The sequence below is a fragment of the Spermophilus citellus genome, assembly GCF_964194105.1.
Source record: "Spermophilus citellus genome assembly, chromosome: 4".
Classification (NCBI taxonomy): domain Eukaryota; kingdom Metazoa; phylum Chordata; class Mammalia; order Rodentia; family Sciuridae; genus Spermophilus; species Spermophilus citellus.
The window spans coordinates 137,086,782-137,105,222 of NC_138185.1; the positions used below are offsets into that span (position 1 = coordinate 137,086,782).

The 18,441-nt window shown below is 53.1% G+C and overlaps 1 protein-coding gene across 1 annotated transcript in view; it reads left to right on the forward strand.

Annotated features, from left to right (window-relative positions):
* SPTBN5 (spectrin beta, non-erythrocytic 5) overlaps positions 1-18,441 on the forward strand; it is a 48,130-nt gene that overhangs the window by 27,771 nt on the left and 1,918 nt on the right. Inside the window, exons 35-67 of the mRNA XM_081291592.1 lie at positions 374-577; positions 747-896; positions 1,320-1,424; positions 1,782-1,949; positions 2,633-2,782; positions 2,899-3,090; positions 3,315-3,410; positions 4,887-5,002; positions 5,092-5,206; positions 5,871-5,984; positions 6,151-6,272; positions 6,504-6,666; positions 6,881-7,069; positions 7,346-7,423; positions 8,016-8,188; positions 10,338-10,428; positions 10,573-10,719; positions 11,272-11,409; positions 11,485-11,741; positions 11,933-12,119; positions 12,353-12,565; positions 13,360-13,556; positions 13,672-13,876; positions 14,138-14,332; positions 15,223-15,378; positions 15,651-15,868; positions 16,012-16,201; positions 16,410-16,586; positions 16,750-16,854; positions 17,168-17,239; positions 17,561-17,647; positions 17,781-17,872; positions 17,956-18,041. Coding sequence (XP_081147718.1) covers positions 374-577; positions 747-896; positions 1,320-1,424; positions 1,782-1,949; positions 2,633-2,782; positions 2,899-3,090; positions 3,315-3,410; positions 4,887-5,002; positions 5,092-5,206; positions 5,871-5,984; positions 6,151-6,272; positions 6,504-6,666; positions 6,881-7,069; positions 7,346-7,423; positions 8,016-8,188; positions 10,338-10,428; positions 10,573-10,719; positions 11,272-11,409; positions 11,485-11,741; positions 11,933-12,119; positions 12,353-12,565; positions 13,360-13,556; positions 13,672-13,876; positions 14,138-14,332; positions 15,223-15,378; positions 15,651-15,868; positions 16,012-16,201; positions 16,410-16,586; positions 16,750-16,854; positions 17,168-17,239; positions 17,561-17,647; positions 17,781-17,872; positions 17,956-18,041 — 4,948 coding nt within the window. The remainder of the gene's footprint in view (positions 1-373; positions 578-746; positions 897-1,319; positions 1,425-1,781; positions 1,950-2,632; positions 2,783-2,898; positions 3,091-3,314; positions 3,411-4,886; positions 5,003-5,091; positions 5,207-5,870; positions 5,985-6,150; positions 6,273-6,503; positions 6,667-6,880; positions 7,070-7,345; positions 7,424-8,015; positions 8,189-10,337; positions 10,429-10,572; positions 10,720-11,271; positions 11,410-11,484; positions 11,742-11,932; positions 12,120-12,352; positions 12,566-13,359; positions 13,557-13,671; positions 13,877-14,137; positions 14,333-15,222; positions 15,379-15,650; positions 15,869-16,011; positions 16,202-16,409; positions 16,587-16,749; positions 16,855-17,167; positions 17,240-17,560; positions 17,648-17,780; positions 17,873-17,955; positions 18,042-18,441) is intronic.

Genomic DNA, 18,441 nt, shown 5'->3' on the forward strand with positions numbered 1-18,441 from the left:
GAGGCAAAGAAGGCCTCAGCCCTAGAAGAGCAGGGGAGCTATTTACTCAGCAGCCTTTGCCAACCATCTCCTCTCACCAATTTTCCAGGTAAAGTTTTTAGAGATGGTAAAGAAGGACAAGGGATGCTAAGCAGGAGGGCAGCAAGTGCTTAGGAAGGAAGTAAGTCTTGGTGAGGGCGAGGGCCTGACACACATGGAAGGTTCATGGACCAGGGAGGATGGAAAAACAGGTGTCAATAGCTCCAAGCACCTGAGGCCCCAACCCTGGACAGCTCAGGTGGCTTCAATGTGCAAGTGTATTCCAGTGGGCTACAATTGTGCCTCTGTGCCTAGGTCCCTGCCACCCACGCTTCTTCCTCATCTCCTTGATCAGGTGTGGGACTACACTTCCTGGGCAGCCAGAATGAAGCAGGAACTGCAGGCGGAAGAGAGCTCCCAGGGGCCCAGCAGCAGCCTGCTCAATCTCAAGACTCACCAATGGCTTCAGGCAGAGCTGGAGTCCCGAGAGGAGCTACGACTGCAGGCCTCCCAGTTGGGCCAGCAGGCACTTCTGGCTATAGGGACACCCACCAAGGAGGTGGGCCCCTTTCCTGGCACTCCCAGCCTACCCTGACCTAACCTAGCATGCCTGTTCCTGGGGATCTCTATGGCACACAGGCCTCTCCTCAGAGGCTTCCCCTGGGACCCACTTCCATCTTGTTCATGCCACCATCCCCAGCCCTGCCTCTCCATGTGCCCATCCCCAGGTCCAGGATGGGCTACGAGCCCTGCAGGAAGAGCGAGACCATGTGTTTCAGGCCTGGTCACAGAAACAAGAGAGGCTACAGGCTGTGGAGCAGGAAGAGCTCCTCCTCAGACGGTGCCAGCACCTGGAGAAGATCCTCATGGCACAGGAGGCAGGTCCCCTGGGCATGTCCCACCTCACATGGCATTATCTCTCGCTCCACTTCTCCATTCCCCTTGAATATTTGGCATTTTCTTTGACAGAGGCTATGTGTGAGTCCTCTCAGGTGGCCATGGTGGAGCACTGGGCCCCAGGCCAGTTTCAGGCCTTCTCCTCCCCATCTCTGACCCCAGAATAAGCCCCAAGGGAGATTGGTCATACTCCCCACTTTGTGCAGAAGTCAAGGCATTGCTGGCTCCAACCCAGGCTCTCACTCACACTGGTGGCTTCTCTGCCTGTGCTGAGTGCTTATATCAGCCACAGCCACAGCCACAGCCAGGCCCTTCGTTCACCCCAGGGCACTGCCTCAGCACAGGGAGGGGCATGCTGGCTGAGAGCCCTCAATGGCTTCTGACTTTTCCATGGCCTGATCCAGATATCCCTGAAAACCGGTGCCCTGGGCAGCTCGGTGGAAGAGGTAGAACAGTTGATCCATAAGCATGTAATCTTCCAGAAGGTGCTGACTGCCCAGGACAAGAAGGTGATGGACCCGGGGAATCCTGGGCACAGTCAGAGTGTTGGGGATGGGGAGCGAGTCCTGTGTGGGGGACATGGCAAGCACCCAGAGGCAGCACTGATATATCTATGGGGCAGAGTAGTATGTGTGGCTTAAGTGAGGGTCAGGGATGAGGTGGGCAATGCTGGAGGGGCCACAGTGGGTGCTTGGTTCTGTTCATGTCACATGGTTACCAGGGAGCAGCGGATTGGCCAGCCCTTGGCAAGGTTAGGCTGAGGGAAAAAACTCCAAGACTCTGGAAGAAAGGACAGTGAGTCCTGGGGCTAGTCCGAGTCTAGTCTCCCAGGGTGAGAAACCAGTAGCCCTGCTTCTGCCCCACAGGAGGCACTTCTGTGTGAGCAGCTGAAGGTGCTCCCAGGCACCAAGAGACAGGACTTGCTTCACAGCATACTGGAGCACGGGGCTCTAGTGAAGGAGCTGGCAGAGAGCCGAGGACACGCCCTGCAGACCTCCCTGCTGATAGCCAGCTTCACCAGGGCTGCAGGCCAGGTAAGAGGGCCACCCACCACCCATTTGGACCACATCTGGAAGTGCTTTCCATTTGGACCACATCTGGAAGATTAAAATGACCTTCAAGCTGGGCACAGTGGCACACACCTGGAATCCCAGCTACTAGAGAGGTTGAGGCAAGATGTCTAGAAGTTTGAGGCTAGCCTCAGCATCTTTGCAAGACCCTGTCTCAAAATGAAAGATAAAAAAGGCTGGCATGTAGCTCAGGGCCCCTGGGTTCAATTCCAGCACCACAGAAGAAAGGAGATGACCTTTATACCATAATCCTGTAATGAGGAAAACTGAGATTTGGAGAGTTAAATTATTTCCCAGGCACCATGCTGGAGGACAGAACATTTGATTCTAAGCAAGTGTGTGGAGACTTGTTTCTTGAGTGCTAGCCAGGCCAGGACAAAGGGGCAAGGAAATGAGAGGAACAGTTCAGGGTCCCTGGAGTAGGGGTCATATCTCTGAAGCGAGATCCACCACAAGCCCCCTCACCTAGCCACTTCCTGTGGCTGGGAGCCAGCTAGGCCTGGGACATCTAATTTACCCTCTGGAACCCATTTAATATACCACACACTGCCGGCCCTGGCCCTGGCCAGTAACCCACCACCTGGTCTCAGCTGAGGGGGCAGCCTGGAGGTTGGGGCATCACAGAATTATATTTCCACTCCCACCAGGCTGAGGACTGGATTCAGGAGCGGGCACAGCAGCTGAGAGAGCTGATCCCTCCTAGGGACCTGAAAGATTATTTGAAGCACCTCCAGATACACAAGGCCTTTGAGTCTGAGGTCCAGGCCCACCAGCAGGTCATGACTTCAGTTGCCAAGGTAACAACAGCCCTAAGTTATAGCCTGCTTTAAAGTGTGGACTCCAGGATGACCCAGGGTAAGGTCTCAGGCAGGAAGAAAGGCACCTGCAAGTTCTCTGTCCCCTCTCTCCCTAGCAGGGGGAAGCTCTCCTGGCACAGAGCCACCTTCGTGCAGGAGAGGTTGCTCAGAGGCTACAGGTGCTGCAGAAGCACTGGGAGAAGCTGAGGCAGGTGGTGGCTCTCCGGGGCCGGGACCTGGAAGACAAGCGGAACTTCCTGGAGTTCCTGCAGAGAGTGGACCTTGCAGAGGCCTGGATCCAGAAAAAGGTGGAGACCCAGCTGAGCAGGGGCTGGCTGGGAGCTGGAGGCTGAGAATCGGGGCAGGGAGGAGCACAGGCCCATGGTTCTCTGGCTCCCTGACAGGAGGTTGCCCTGGAAGGTAGTCCCAAAGCATCTACCTGCCCCTTCCTACCCCAGTACTTGGTGCCAGGGGACTGAGTACCTGGAGCCAGAGCTCAGCATGCTGTCTTCCCCTCCCTTGGCCTCTGTAGGAGGTGATGGTGAACACGGGTGACCTGGGCCAGGACCTGGAGCACTGCCTGCGGCTCTGCAGAAGGCTCCATGAGGTCCGAAGTGCCACGGCCAGGGTAAGGGACTCTGCCAGGGAGGGGTTGGGCACAGCATCCCCCTTTGGGAAATGCAGCTGGGAGCAGTGAAAGAACATGGGCTACAGAGAAGGGTGTGGCCCAAGTGTCAGTTCTGCATTCACCGCTTGCACACATGCAGTCAGCTTCCTTCTGATCAGGACTTCGTTTCTTCACCTCTGTATTGAGGATCATGCCTGCCTCAGAGGTGGGGGGCAATTACATGAGTCTCTACCTGTGAAAAAACTGCACAGACATATGTTTTTCCTACACACACACACACACACACACACACACACACCAGCAACAACAGATGAAAGCTGAGTTGAGTCTGGTTTGGTTAATAGTATCACACCGATGTGAATTTCCTGGTTTTATTATTGTATCATAGCACATAAGATGTCACCAAGAGAGAAGCTTAGGGAAGGGACATGGAGCCTCTCTGTACTTCTTTTACAATTTCCTATGCATCTATAATTATTTCAGAAAAAAATTAAAAGAGATTGCATATGCCTGGGTGTAGTAGGTAGTCAATTCCTCCCTCAGTGTGGCTACTTCAGTATCTTAGCATCCCTTCTTATCCCCTCCCCATGAATTACACCAGAACTGTTTCTCTTATGTGGTATAGAAGAAAGCAATTTGGCAATGTATTCACAATCAGCTGTTAGAACTCAGATGTGCTGATCTCCTCCCCTTGATGTAAAAAAAAATATGATGGTTTTTATTTTTTAAAATATTTTTAGTTGTAGATAGACAAAATACCTTCATTTATTTATTTTTATGTGGTGCTGAGGATAGAACCCAGCTTCACACATGCAAGGCAAGCACTCTATCACTGATCTACAACTCCAGCCCTATATGATGGTTTTTAAAGGCTGCATTGCCTAATCTGAACATGTCCTTTGCTTGTGGTAGAATTGTACCACACAGATGTTGTGCCAGATGGTATAGCAGGGAAAGAGTTGGAAGTGGCCTCAACCCAGGCTAATCATTGAGGGCAGGACACCCAAACTGTAGAAGATTGGAACACACCATGTACCTCTACTCCTTTTTTTTTCCTTCTTTTATTCCAACAAGCTGCATTTTAACTTTTTTATATTTATTTTTTAGTTGTAGGCAGACCCAATATCTTTATTTCATTTTTATGTGGTGCTGAGGTTTGAACCCAGTGACTCACGTGTGCTAGGCAAGCACTACCACTCAGCCCCAGCCCCAGCCCCTGCATTTTAACTTTAAAAGCTTCTGGTCTTGATCCCTGGGAGAGGATCTCCTGGTCTGAGAGATTCTGGAGCTGATGACTCTAAGCTGATATCATTCACTCTTCCTGGCAGGGGTGGCCTCTGGCCCTGCCACAGGAAAGGAAGCAACTGCTTCATGTGCCTCAAACACACTGCTCCTAGTTCCTGAGTGCCAACTGAAGTGCCAGGAAGGGGCTCTGAGCAGGTGGTACCAGTGGCCTTACCTGCACCTCCCCCATAGGACACAGTGGGTGACACCTACATCAGGAGCATCAGTGACTTATCACTGCAGCTCAAGAACCAGGACCCTGAGGAGGTCAAGACCATCTGCCAGCGGCGAAGTCAACTCAACAACAGGCCAGTCCCAGACTGGGCAGGGCAGGGGGGCCAGGAGATGGGCAGACAGCCATCTCAGGCTCCCCTTTTTACTACCACCCCTTGGCCAGGTGGGCGAGTTTCCAAGGCAACCTGCTCCAGTATCAGCAGCAGCTTGAAGGGGCCCTGGAGATACATACATTGTGCAGAGAGCTGGATGACATCACTGAGAGGATTGGGGAGAAGGTAAGCAGTTAAAAGGGGACCCTTGTGCATTGAGTCAGGGAAGTAGACCTAAAGTATCCCGGTGTTCCACTCTTCAGCTAGGCACTTAGAGGTTGGCCCCATCAGAGTTCCACTGGGGGTGTCTGATAAGGGATCAACAACAGACTATAGACCCACTTGCAGGCTCCACAGCCAGCCCACCTGCTCATTTTCTCTCCCAGATGTGCTATAGGACTAGAGGCCAGAACACGCCCTCTAATTTCCTCCAGCCCCTGAGCAAGCCAAAACCTTACAGGAGGCTTGTGCCAGGGTAATTTCAACCACCACACAGATATAGGCGCTAAAAGCTGTTCAGAAGGAAGTCACGTCACATGCAACCTGGGAAGTCCCACGTGAAACAGGGCCCTGTTCTGGGCCCACCCAGCTTCCTCCTCCTCCAGTTACCCTCACACAGAGAGACCCAGGACTCTGTGCTGCTTGCCCCTTTTCCTCCAAGGTCTCCAACTCCCCAGAGATGGGAGTCAAAAGAAACAAAATATTAGGAAGCACCACACATAGAAAAATTCTTACCTAAGAGGATTCTTTCCACATTGCCACTGGGGGGCTGCCTAGCCCTCTGCAGTGAGGGAACTGGCAGAATCTAAGGTCAAACCCATAAATATGGCCTCTCTCCCTCACCCCTCAGGGATCCCTAATCCAGACCCTAGAGGGTCAGAAAGATCTGGAGAGCATTCAGAAGCTGATGTGGAAACACAAGGTGCTGGAGCAGGAAATGGGCCTCATCCAGGTTCAGGTGGAGGTATGCAGCTGGGGGTACAAGTCGGTCCAGGCCATGATTGCCTCCTCCTGTGGTCCCTAGCAGCCAGAAGGCAGAAAGGGCTTTAAGATCCTGCAAGCCACACACCAGGGGCTTTCCACAGCCAGAGCCTCCCCTACCCAGCCTCTGACCCTGACTTCTTCTGCAGTCCCTTGAGCACAAAGTGGGCCACCTCTGCCAGAGAAGACCTGGGGCAGCCCATGGCCTCAGTCACAAGAAGCAAGAGATGATGGGCAGCTGGTGGCAACTCCAGAGCAGAGCCCAGAAGTGGTATGAACCCCCTGGGCCTCACTCCCTCACTGACCCATTCCCTCCAGAATCTTAGTCTCTATACTTCCCCTCAATCCCTGTTTTCCCCTAAGATTCTGTATTGCCAACTCATTCATTCCCAGCACAGGGCTCTTGTGTGCTGAGGGGATTAAGGGATAGGAGACCACGTGGGTGGGCATGGGGAAAGAGGGGACTGGTGGCCTAGGACTAGCCGATGAGCCCTGTGGGTAGGAAGGAGTTGCTGGATGCCCTGCACCAAGCTCAGAAGCTCCAGGCACTGCTGCAGGAATTGCTGGTCTGGGCCCAGAGGCTGCGGGCTGAGATGGACCTGCGAGGTGACCCTTGCAGCCCTGCAGGAGCCAGACACATGCTAGATGAGCACCAGGCACGCAAGGTGAGCAGCAGGGTCACTGGGCCTCTCTGGACTTTATCTCCTCCCTGCTGCCCGTTCCCCTGACTCCCATTTGTCCTGCATCCTTTCTCTGTCTCCTGATTTCCTCTGTCCTCTTCTGTCCCACCCCTCGACTGTCTTTCTCACCTCTCTCCTTCCCTCTGGGCCTCCTGCAGCCCTCAGCCTGCAGGAGGATCTGAGCCCAGTTCCATTCCAGGCTGAGATAGATGCCCGGAGAGACAGCATCAGTCTGGTTCAAAGCACTGGGCAGCGCCTCCTTGCAACTGGGCACCCATCAGCTCCTGGCATTCGGCAGGCCCTGGCTGCTTTAGAACAGGAGCTGAGTGGCCTGCAAGGAGCTTGGCAGGAGCACCAGCAGCAGCTGCAGCAGGCCCTGGAGCTGCAGGTAGGTACCACCCCAGTGTCCAGCTTGTCCTCACTGTCAGGGTCTGCACTGGTCCCACAGTCCTTTTGGCTTTCCAGAGCCAAAGCCAGAGGGGCTACTGAGCCAGGGCTTTCCTACCCGTCCCTGCTCAATTTGCCCACAACAGGTTTGGCTTGGCATGGACTTGATCCCTGGAGCTGGGCCCCTGGTTTCCCCATGTGGTCCCCCAAAGGGTCACCTCCCCTGAAGCAACTAGACACTCTACTGACTTTCTTTTGCCTTATCTTTTCTCACCAGCTATTTCTGAGCTCTGTGGAGAAGGTGGAATGTTGGCTATACTGCCAGGAAGTTTCCCCAATCAGTGAGGGTGTTGGGGTAGGTGCCCAGCAGGAGTTGGAGAGGAGGTACACGAGCAGGATGGAGTCGAGCCAGTCAGGGCTCCCCAGGCCAAGGGTCCCCTCCTCCTCCTCCAGCACATCAGACATTGAGCAGTTACTCACCCATCAGTGCTTCTCGTGCACCCAGGGTCATACCCTGGGGAATACCCTGGGAGCTAGAAAGTGAGCCTGTGGCCCTGTCCTCTCCTCGCCTCCCTCCCACACACCTCATCACTGCCCTCCTCTCTTCCCACACACCCAGACGCTCACTTTTTCCACCGCCTCCCAAACCCTGTGACAGACAAGTGGAACTTATAGAGACCTCAGAAAATAATTCCAGGCTGACAGAGTCTCATTGGGAGTGCAGAAGAGAGGGGGAAATCTCTGCCTACCTGGAAATTGACTCTAGACCCAATTCCCCTGGCTAAGAAAGCTGGAAGCAGCCTTGACAGGTTCAAGAGATGGGTTTGGACAGAGCAAGTTCTTTGGTGGAAGAGGATTTAGCAGGAAGGCTCTGGAATGTGAGGAGCAGATAGCTTAGGACAGGGAGGGGACAGCCCTGTGAAACCACCTGGTTTTGCTCCCCCTAGGACTCTTTGGCCAATGTGGAGACCCTCCTATGGAAGCACAAGAGGCTTGAGCAGGGCCTGAAGGTACAGATGGAAAAGATCAGCACACTGGAGGCCACAGCCCACAGCCTACAGCAGGGTGGACAGCCAGAGGCCCAGAGTGCCCTGACCAAGTGGCAGGCCATGCTCCTGAGGTGCCTTAGCTCTGGGGTGATGGGAATTGTGGGTGGGCTGGCATGGGCACTTGGCATCCCAGCTCTTCCCTTTCTACCCTTCTACCCTTAATTCACGCTCACCAGCCTTTTCCAAGGGCTGAGCTCAGATGCTACGGTCCCCACCCCTCCTGCCCTGCAATGTATTGGCCTGCAATGTATTGGCCTGCAATGTATTGGCCTGTAATCCCACTTCCTTCTTCGTTCAGCTGAAATAAAAGGGAGCTTTTTAAATATTTTTTTAAGTTGTAAATGGACACAATCCCTTTATTTATTTATTTATTTGTTTATTTTTATATGATCCTGAGGATCGAACCCAGTGCCTCACACGTGCCAGGCAAGCGCTCTTCCACTGAGCCACAGCCACAGCCCTAAAAGGGAGTTTTACTAAAAAGCACACACTCAGAAACTTAGAGGGCAAACAATCTAATGAAAGGGAAGGCACCAGAGCACAGTGCTTAAGCATTAGCCCTCTAGTGCCAGACAGCCCTGGATTCCTCTGCCACCCACTACAGGTGGAACTTGAGGCAAGTTCCTCTCTGTCATAGAGGAGTCTTCAACCTACAAGGGGCTAAAATACTGTCTCCAGGGGGCTGTGGCATCTCAGTCACAGGCAGGCAGCAGATCTCTTACACTTAGGTAATTTCATTCACAGATACACATGAGCTTCACACTTATGAGACGCCAGACTCTGCCTTCTTTCTCATGAAAGCTCATCCAGTTCCGCTGCCTCGTCCAGCTCTTGAACTTTAAGATTGAGGCAGATATGGCCAAAAGCTGGACCCCACATCAGCAAGGACCATCCTTGCCAGAGAGGCCACCAGGGCCTATTAATTTTGTGATTCCAGGCCATCTCCTTTCCATTCTTTTTTTTAAATTTATTTTTTATTAGTTCTAATCAGTTACACATGACAGCAGACAGCTTTTCGATTCATTGTACACAAATGGAGCACAACTTCTCATTTCTCTGGTTGTGCACAATGTGGAGTCGCTCCACACGACCAGTCATACATGTACCCTCTCCATTCTTGCAGGTGGACCTCACCTGTGTGAGGAAGTGTTTGAAATGACAAATGGAAAATGTTGGTTTGCTGGTCTCTGTCACCTTGGGTGGCTCCTGGCAGGCCTGGCTGATTCTGGCACAGCGCCACCCTGTCCCCTCCGGGGTTTCTGCCATCCTCAGGAGGAGGTTTCCCTTCAGTTAGGCCCATCTATGCCTCCACCACCCACCATAGCCTCTGGCAGTGGGGTTCACACTCTCACTAGTGTGGGGAACTCATGTGGGGAAGTGTACAGAGTCTACAGGGGTGAAGGGATATGAGAACCTCTTTTTCTATATCTCTTGTAGGTCTTATTTACAATCTTTATTTTCATGTATGTGGCAATGTACTTAATACAGTGGTACAGAAGCACATATATAAAATGCATAAATTGGTGTATAACATATATACCTATATTACATTTCAAGTGTTAAATTGTCATAATCATAAATTATGTTAAATATTATCTATCTTTATCTATCTACATTTGGAGTGCCTGCTTAAAATATTCTTACTACTAATAGTGCATAATTAAAAAGTGGCTTAGATACTGTATAAGTCTGTTTGGACTGCTATAACAAAATGCCACAGGCTGGGTAGTATAAACAATAGAAACTTGTTTATTCATAATTCTAGAAGCTAGAGGTCCAAGATCAAGTTGTCAGTAGGGTCGGTTTCTTGGCCTCTCTCCTTGGCTTATAGGTGGCCATCTTCCCTCTGGACTCACATGGTCTCCTTCCTCTCTGGGTGTTTCTGTGACCTCATTAAGAATACTTATCGTATCAGATTAGGCCCACCCCTACGACTTCATTTGAACTTGGTTATCTCTTCAAAGACCTTATCTCCAAATACAGTCCCATTCTGAATTTCCAGGAGCTAGAATTTCAACATAGTGGATACAGCTCAGCTCACAAAAAACACTAATATAGAGGGGATGTTTCATGATTTCAGAGGAAACCTGATTCAGGACTGTGATGCCAAGAAAAGATGTTCTAAGCTATGTGCACATGTTACACGCGCATATACACACCTGTAGCAGCTCCAAGTCCTGATGGGTGAGACTGGGGGCCTATGATACCCTCCTTCTGCAGGAAAGAAGCACTGGTGGAGCGAGTAAGGACCCGGGGTCGTCAGCTGGAGGAGTTGCAACAGCTGCAAAACTTTCTGCAGGATTCGCTCGAGGTTCTCCTTTCTTGGAGCAGGAATGGTTGTGGGTGGGGGAAGGAGATGCCCCAGGGAAAGGTCACCCTTCTTCCAGGGCACCCCAGAAGTTAGGAAGGGAGGAGAGTCCAAGGCCGCAGAACCTGGTCCTCCCCATGCACCTAGCTGGCCACGTGGCTGAGGGAGAAGAACCTGGTGGCTTTGGAAGAAGGTTGGCAGGACCCAGCCAAGCTGCAAGCACAGTTACGGAAGCAGCAGAATTTCCAGGCTGAGCTGGATGCAAGTGTTCCCCAGCAACAGGAGCTGCAGAAGGTGAGACACCATGGGGCTGAGGGGGCCACAGACTGCCCCTCAGAGACTGGAAGCTGGTCTGGAACCATGGTTGTGACAGCTGATGTTCATCAAGTGCTTTCCTTGTGCTAGTGCCTCGCACTGGCATGTAGTGGCATGCACCGGCATGCAGCAGGTTCTTCCTCGGGGTTCCCTCTCCAAAAGTGGTGACTTTTCAATAATCTTAAAGGTAACATTTTGACATGATAAGTGCAGTTAAGTGCAGATAAGCAGTTATGTAGGTAGAGGCAGCAAGACATAACACCTTTAAAAACATTTCCTTTTCTACCTACAAAGGCAGGTCTCGACTCCGGGCTGACATAAAGTGACCTACTAAGTATTTCATACACTCTATCTCACTTAAACAAATTATTATTATTATCTTCACTATATGGATGAGGAACATATGGCTCAGAGAGGCTGAGAAACTTGCACAAGATCACATAGCTGTGGGGCTGGTCATTGAAGCCAATACAAGGGCGGTGGTACCAGCAGTCCTGAGTCTGTGAGGTATATGTCATGTTGTGAATGCAGGAGGGGCAGAGACTGCTTCACGGGGGCCACCCAGCCTCAGAGACCATTCAAGAGCAGCTGCAGGAACTGGAAGAGCTCTGGGCTGAGCTGCAGGCCAACTGCCAGAGGAAAGTCACCAAGCTGCAGAAGGCCTGTGAGGTGAGGCTGTGACATGCTATGGAGCAGTTGGGTGGGCTCTGGCCTCCCCCTTATACCTTGTCATTTCTGCCCCAGGTCCTACATCTACAGCAGAGTGTAGAGGAGCTGGAGAGCGGGCTGGAGCCCATTGAGGGCCAGCTGAAAGCCCCTTTCACAGGCCAGAACCTACCTGGGGTAGGCAAGCTCCTGGGGGCACAGGGGGAACTGGAAGTAGCCCTGGACATGCAGACCAGGCAGGCAGAGGCCCTACTGGGTCAGGCCCAGACCTTCAAGCGGGATGGCTACTGCCTCGCCAAAGATGTGGAAGAGCAGGCCCAACAGCTGCTTCAGAGGTAGATCAGCATGTTTCTTCCTCTTCCTCCGTTCCCTAGAGGGACACCCGCCCCCTCTTCCCAGCTCATGTCTTCTCACTTTTTCCCCCAGTCCATGATGAGGGTCACAGAAGGGGGTAAACTCTACGTCACAGTCTAGGCTCAGTTCTGATGACATGTTCCTCTCCTGCTTCTGCCCTCCCCTGCTGCAGGTTGCAGAGTCTTCGAGAGCCCCTGCAGGAGCGCAGGGCAGCCCTGGAGGCCCAGAGCCTCCTCTTGAAGTTCTTCAGAGATGTTGATGAGGAGATGGCCTGGGTGCAGGAGAAGCTGCCCTTGGCCACTGCCCAGGATTATGGCCAGAGCCTGAGTGCTGTGCGGCACCTGCAGGAGAAGCACCAGGTGCTGGCTCATGCTGGGAGGTGCTGCCTTCAAAAGTGGGAAGGGCTCACAGATAAGGAACATGCATTATGGTCCAACTAGGCTCTCCCTGCTTTGGAGGGCACCATGGATTCTTTGTGTACTTGGGACAGGGGAACAAGTCTGTGGGGTGCCATGAGGCTTCAGGCACAACCCTTGAGGCACCCCAAGTGTCAGAGCATCCCTGTTTTTATTTTATTTTTCCTCCTTCACAGAACTTGGAGAGTGAAATGAGCAGCCACAAGGCTCTGACCCAGGTGGTGGTAGGCACAGGGCGTAAGCTGGTGCAGGCTGGGCACTTTGCTGCCCATGAGGTGGCCGCCCGGGTGCAGCAGCTGGAGGCAGCCTTGGACCAACTGCAAGCAGAGATGGCACGGAGGAGACTGCTGTTGCAGCAGGCCCAGGAGGCCCAGCAGCTTCTGATGGAGGTGAGTAGGTGGAGCACAGCCGGGGAGGGCTGGACCTGAGAATCACCTGCAAGGGCCAAGTGCTGTGCATCTTCTCTCTCCCCCACTAAGAGGTTTCACGTCCCAAGTTCTTTCATCTGCCTGTTCCCCAGAAAACAGGCCACTGGATTGTTTGCTTTGTTTCACTGTTTCTTCTAAACCAGTGGTTCTCAGCCAGGGCTTTGCATCAGAATCACCTGGAGACTTCATCTTGTGATTCTCCCTAAATTACCTCACAATGGTGAAATACATTTGTATAAGAAGAGAAATTAGATGAAGTAATAAGAAGTAAAAAGGAAAAACATGGAAAGGAATATTGACTAAAATCTTGTTCTAATATCATGTGACAAAAACAAAATCTATGCCTGAGAATCTAGAATAAAGTGTCTTTACTTTGTGTGAAAAAAAGAATCACCTGGAACCTTCAGGAAACATTGATCTCAAGGTGTGGCAGTGTTCCCTATAGTCCCAGCTACTCAGGAGGCCAAGATGGAGGGGAGGGTCAATCACTTGAGCCCAGGAGTTCAAGACCAGCCTGGACAACATAGTGAAATCCAGTCTCAAAAGAAAACAAAAGAAAAAGACACACTGATGCTCAGACTTCATCCAAACCTGTTGAGAATCTGCCAGGGTGGGGCGCAGGCTTAGGGAGTTGGTGAGGACCTCCACCAGGGGATTCCAGCTGACAACTACAGCTCTAAATCTCAAGGCCACAAATCACAAGCTGGAGTCCCAGGGTCTTCATCCATGGAAAAAATGATCTGTTGTCACCCCAGCTCCTGGAAGCAGGATCCTGGCTGGCTGAACGAGGCCATGTCCTTGACAGTGAGGACATGGGCCAGAGTGCTGAGGCCACACAGGCCCTTCTGCGACAGCTAGAGGCCACCAAGAGAGACCTGGAGGGATTCAGTCAGCGCATGAAGCAGCTGCAGCGGTCAGCAGCCCTTCTGGACAGCAGGCAGAACCCAGACAGGTGGGCCACAGCCACACCTTCCTGGGAGGAGAAGGGTGCCCCCCACAGAGGTGGCTGAGGCTGGCTACTCCAGCCTGCAGAAGGGTGCCAGTCCTAACTGTCCTTCCTGCTGTAGCCCCAAGGTGCTGGCTCAGCTGCAAGCTGTGAGCAAGGCCCACGTGCAGCTGCTCCGGAGGTTGGAGGGCAGGGGGCAGGGCCTGCAGGAGCAGCTACAGCTCCACCAACTGGAGCAAGAGACCCTGCTCCTCGATGCCTGGCTGACCACAAGGGTGGCCATCGCTGAGTCCCAGGACTATGGGCAGGACCTGGAGAGTGTCAAGGTGGGTCAGTCCTGGGCAAACCTGGGGGACAGTGAATTCAGGCTGAGCAAGAGTGAGGAAGGCCTGTGTTTGAGGATGAGAGGGATGCTGTGGGGGTGCAGCAAGGAAATGGGAAGGGGCATCTTTAGGAGGATCCCTGTGGTTCTAGAACCAGGGCCGACAGATTATGTAGCCATTGGATCCTGCCAAGCTCTTCATGAGCTCCACAGGCTTCTAGACACTACCTTCAGAGTGACACTACCTGGTTCCACAAACTTGCAGGTGCTGGAAGAGAAGTTTGATGCTTTCAGGAGGGAAATCCAGAGCCTGGGGCAGGTCAAAGTGCAGGCCCTGAAGGATCTGGCAAGGCCCCTGGAGAAAGGAGCACCTAGGTACTATCCCCAGATTCAAGCCCAGAAGAGCCGCATTGAGGCGACTTGGGAGAGGCTGGACAGGACAATCAAAGTGCGTACAAAGGTAGGCACCCACAGACCAGGGTGGACAGGGTAGCCAAGGGGCTGGCCCATCCTGTTCACTGCCAGGACCAGAAACAAGCAGCCCTATTAGCTGTGGAGTGTGTGCATGCGTGCACTGGTCTACTTCCCAAAGACAAGCAGGTGGGGGCCTCAGTCCCCCCATCTAGCTCTATCCACGGATCTGGCTTCCTCCTAGTACCATCGACAGCTTCAAGAAGCAGCAGGTAGTGTGTCTGGCCAGCTTCTAAATCCATTGAAGCCTTTCCCTTTCTCAAGCATGGGCTCCAGTTCTAATAAGACAAACCTTGTCCCTTCTCCAACAGTCTCACACTTAACTCCGTGTGCTCTCTCCTCTTGCAGTGCCAAGTTCTCCCCCTTCTCCCTCACCCACTCCCCAAATCTAAATGCTCTGAGTGGGTTTGTTCACTAAGGAAATCCGTTTTCTTCCAGAACCTTAGCTCTTGACCATAGCTGCTGGTTTCTGAGAGCAGTCCAGCTCATTGAGCCCTTGACTGACCCCACAGCCCAAGGATCCTGGCCTGGGGCAGTCAGCTCCAAAGCTAACCCACTCCTCCTGTCCTGGCCCCAGCAGAAATGCTACAGCTGTGGCCTGCCCAGACCCTCCCACAGACCAGCCTGCTCTTTACATGAATGGATGTGTCCTCAAGCACTCCAGGGCCACACTCCCATGAGATGAGTACTGAAAGCTCCTTCTCAACCCCAGTAACATCACATTCATTGTGTAGCTGCCACGTCTAGGACATTTCCTGGGGGTCATGGATGAGTCACTACATCCTCATTCAAAAGGAGGTAGCCGAAGAGGCCATGTCTCAGGGAGAAGGGACCCTGGGAACAGAATGCAGCCCCAGCAGGGCCTCCTTTCTCTCCCAGAACTTGGTTGCAGCCCGAGAGGTCCGTGGCTTAGAGAAGGCAGTTACAGAGCTTCAGGGCTGGATGCAGGAGAAAACTGCCCTGATTGAGGGAAAGATCCATAGCCACTGCCTGTCATCTGTGCAGTCCTTGCAGCCCCAGCACAGGGGCCTGCAGGTGAGGACCTTGCCCAAGGCCTGCCCATCTGAGCACCTCCCAGAGGCCAGAAGTGTGTCTGTCCATCTCAGCCCCTTCCCAGAGGTCCACAGGAGTCCTCTCCACCCAGGGATTCTATTTGGGCCTTCCCCCTCAGGGCCCTGGAACTTGGCCCAGATTATAGAGCAGAATGCAGGGTGCTCCTTAGAGAGACCTGGGCTTCTGAATGGGGAGCATGTATGAATGGGGGTACAAAGGGGAGACTGTGGGCTGATCTTGTGTTCTGGTTGCAGAGAGAACTGGCGGCTATCAAAAAGGAGTTGGCACAGGTACAGATGGAAACCTGCAGACTGGGCCAGTGGCACCCTGAGGCTCAAGAGGGCCTGGCCACGCAGCTGGCCAAGGTGCAGAAGGCCTGGGCCACCCTGGAGGCGAAGGCGCAGGAGTGGGACCAGCAGCTGGCACAGGCTGCCCAAGGCCATGCCTTCCTTGGGCACTGCCGGGAATTACTGTAGGTGGTCTTCTGCCTTGGCAATTGATTCAGCTTTGCCTTGAGGGATAGCGGTCATCCTGGATTTGGGGGAGCAGAACTGTCTCTGCCCTTGTCCCCCAGGCTGTCCTGCCAACTCTGGTAGCAGCTTTCTTTCCCTGCAGAGCATGGGCTCAGGAGAGGAAGGTGCTGGTGTCTTCCCAGGAGCTGGCTGGGGACATGGTGGGGACTGAGCAGCTTCTTGGGCAGCATGAGGAGCTGCAGCAAGAAATCCAGGAGCATTGCCTTCAAGCCCAGGACATACAAAAGGAAGGACAGAAAATGGTGGAAAATGGCCACTTTATGTCCCTGGAGGTGTGAGCATAGAGGGTGGGATGAGCCCAACTTCCCAATGCCTTGGAACCTGAACAGGTGTGAAAACCAGCAGTACAGGAAGGCCGGGGAGGAACAGAGCAGCCACAATGGGGAAGGTCCCTCTGCTTTCAATTTGGTTCTCCTGCCCTTCCTGGAGTGGGAGTGCCACGAGTACCTAGCTCCCATTGCAGCTGTCCTTCCCTTTCAGGTGGCAGAGTATCTGCAGGACCTGCATTGGCAGCTGCAGGAGCTCCAGGCAGAGTGGACCCTGTGCCAGCAACGCCTCAAACAGACCTGGGATCTGCAGAAGCTGAGGCAGGGTGTGGAGCAGGCAGATGCCTGGCTGGCTTCCAGGGAGGGCCTCTTGCTGGAGCCCAGTTTTGGGGTGAGTGGAGACTGCCCAGAGCCAGATGTCCTCTGGCAGCCATGGCCCAGGACAGACCCTACTGCTGTTCTACTCATTGGTCACCCAGGCTGGGTTGCGGAGGGTGAGGGAAGGCTCTCAGCACCCAAGAAACTGGACCTTACCCTGACTCACTTCTCTCTAGCACTCAGTGTCAGATGTAGAGCTGCTGCTCCACAGACACAAGGATTTAGAAAAGCTGCTGGCAGTTCAGAAGGAGAAGTTTGCCCAGCTGCAGAAGATGACAGAGGTGTGGAGACGCTGGGGCAAGGGGCAAGCAAAGGCTTTGTACCCTGGAGAACAGAGCCTGAGGGTAGTGCATGGGGAGAGTCTCTAAGCCTGAAAGTCAGGGCTCCCCTCACCACCAGCATCTCCCTGGAGCATACGGCCAGACAGCAGGAGCCCAGGAACTCAAGGTGGTAAGGACCCATCCCCTGGAACAATCAGCAGGAGCTGGCACACTGTCCATAGAGTTGAGGGACATTAGAAATAAAAAAGTAGAGTAGGAGCAGGTTAGGAGGACCTACCAGAAAAGGATCATTGTGCTGATCCCATCTTTTCAGGAGACAAAGAGTACCCCTGCCATGAAGGGGTCTCTCGAGCTTAAGCAGCAGCTCCTGCCTGGGGGGAAGGTGGTAAGTGCCAGAAAATTCCCCATGCAGTCCCCCTTTGCAAAACCACTCTGGCTCAGAAGTGCCACCTGGGGCTTGGCTTTTGGATTTGGATAGAGCAACTGAGTCCCTGCTCTCAGGTACTTCACAGCCTCTGTCCCACCCAGAAGGGGTAGGGCTGCTCCTTCTCTTCCTACTTTTCTTGGTTTCCTTGTTAGAGTCCCTCCTGGTTCTAATGACCTTGGTGCAGCCCAGGACTTCCCCTGGGGGGCTCTGGACGAATGATGGGGCCAGACCTGGCTGTTGCCTCCCCTTTATGTGCTACCTCACCACCTCTCTCCACAGCATGATGCCAGCTCCTGGGACAGTTGCTATGGGGCCTTGGAAGGCAGCTCTCTAAGGTTATTCTTGGATGAGAGGATGGCAGTGGAGGTACCAGACAGCAAAGGGAGCAAGAAATGGAATTTGGGGGCTGGAGACAAGGCTAAGGGGTCAGAGGACAGAAAGAAATCCATAGGGAAAAGCGTAGATGTCCACAGTTACCCTGTACCTAATTTCTCCTCAGAAAGTGGCTTCCACTGTCCCCCTTGACCTTGAGGGAGCCCAGTGTGAGAAGATGAAGGACCACCAGGGCAGGAAGCACGTGTTCTCCTTAAGGTGAGATTGACTCCACCTGCAGCCATAAAGCTGAGGGGCTGGAGGCAGTGGTTGAGTTTGACCCATGGCTGCTTGGGTGCCAGGCTGAGCAATGGGGAAGAGATCCTGTTTGCAGCACCATCTGAAGAGCAGGCTGAGCGCTGGCGGCAAGCCCTGGGCAGTGCAGCAGGTAGGCTTATGGGGAAGGATTGGTGATGGCAGGGGCAGGGTATTGATTCCCTGGGTCCTAAACTCCCAGTTCAACTGGCACTGGGAAATTTCACATCAAGTATTTCTAACCCCTGAGAAATATCTGGGACTTATTTTCTTTCCTCAAAGAATTCAAGGCCCAGAGATGTTAAGTAACTTGTTTAAAGTTACGCGGCTATTTGGCAGGAGGTGGAGCCTGTCTGACCCCCAGCTGCCTCATAGTCCTGTTCTGCTCCCTTTGTAGTCTACCACTTTTGAAACCCACACCCAAGCCCTTCCTGCCAGGATCCTTGTGGATTCTGTTCTGTCAAGGATATTACAGGTTCTGCTTTATCTGCTCCTGAGGGATTTCTCTAATCCTCAGACACCTCTGAATGCTA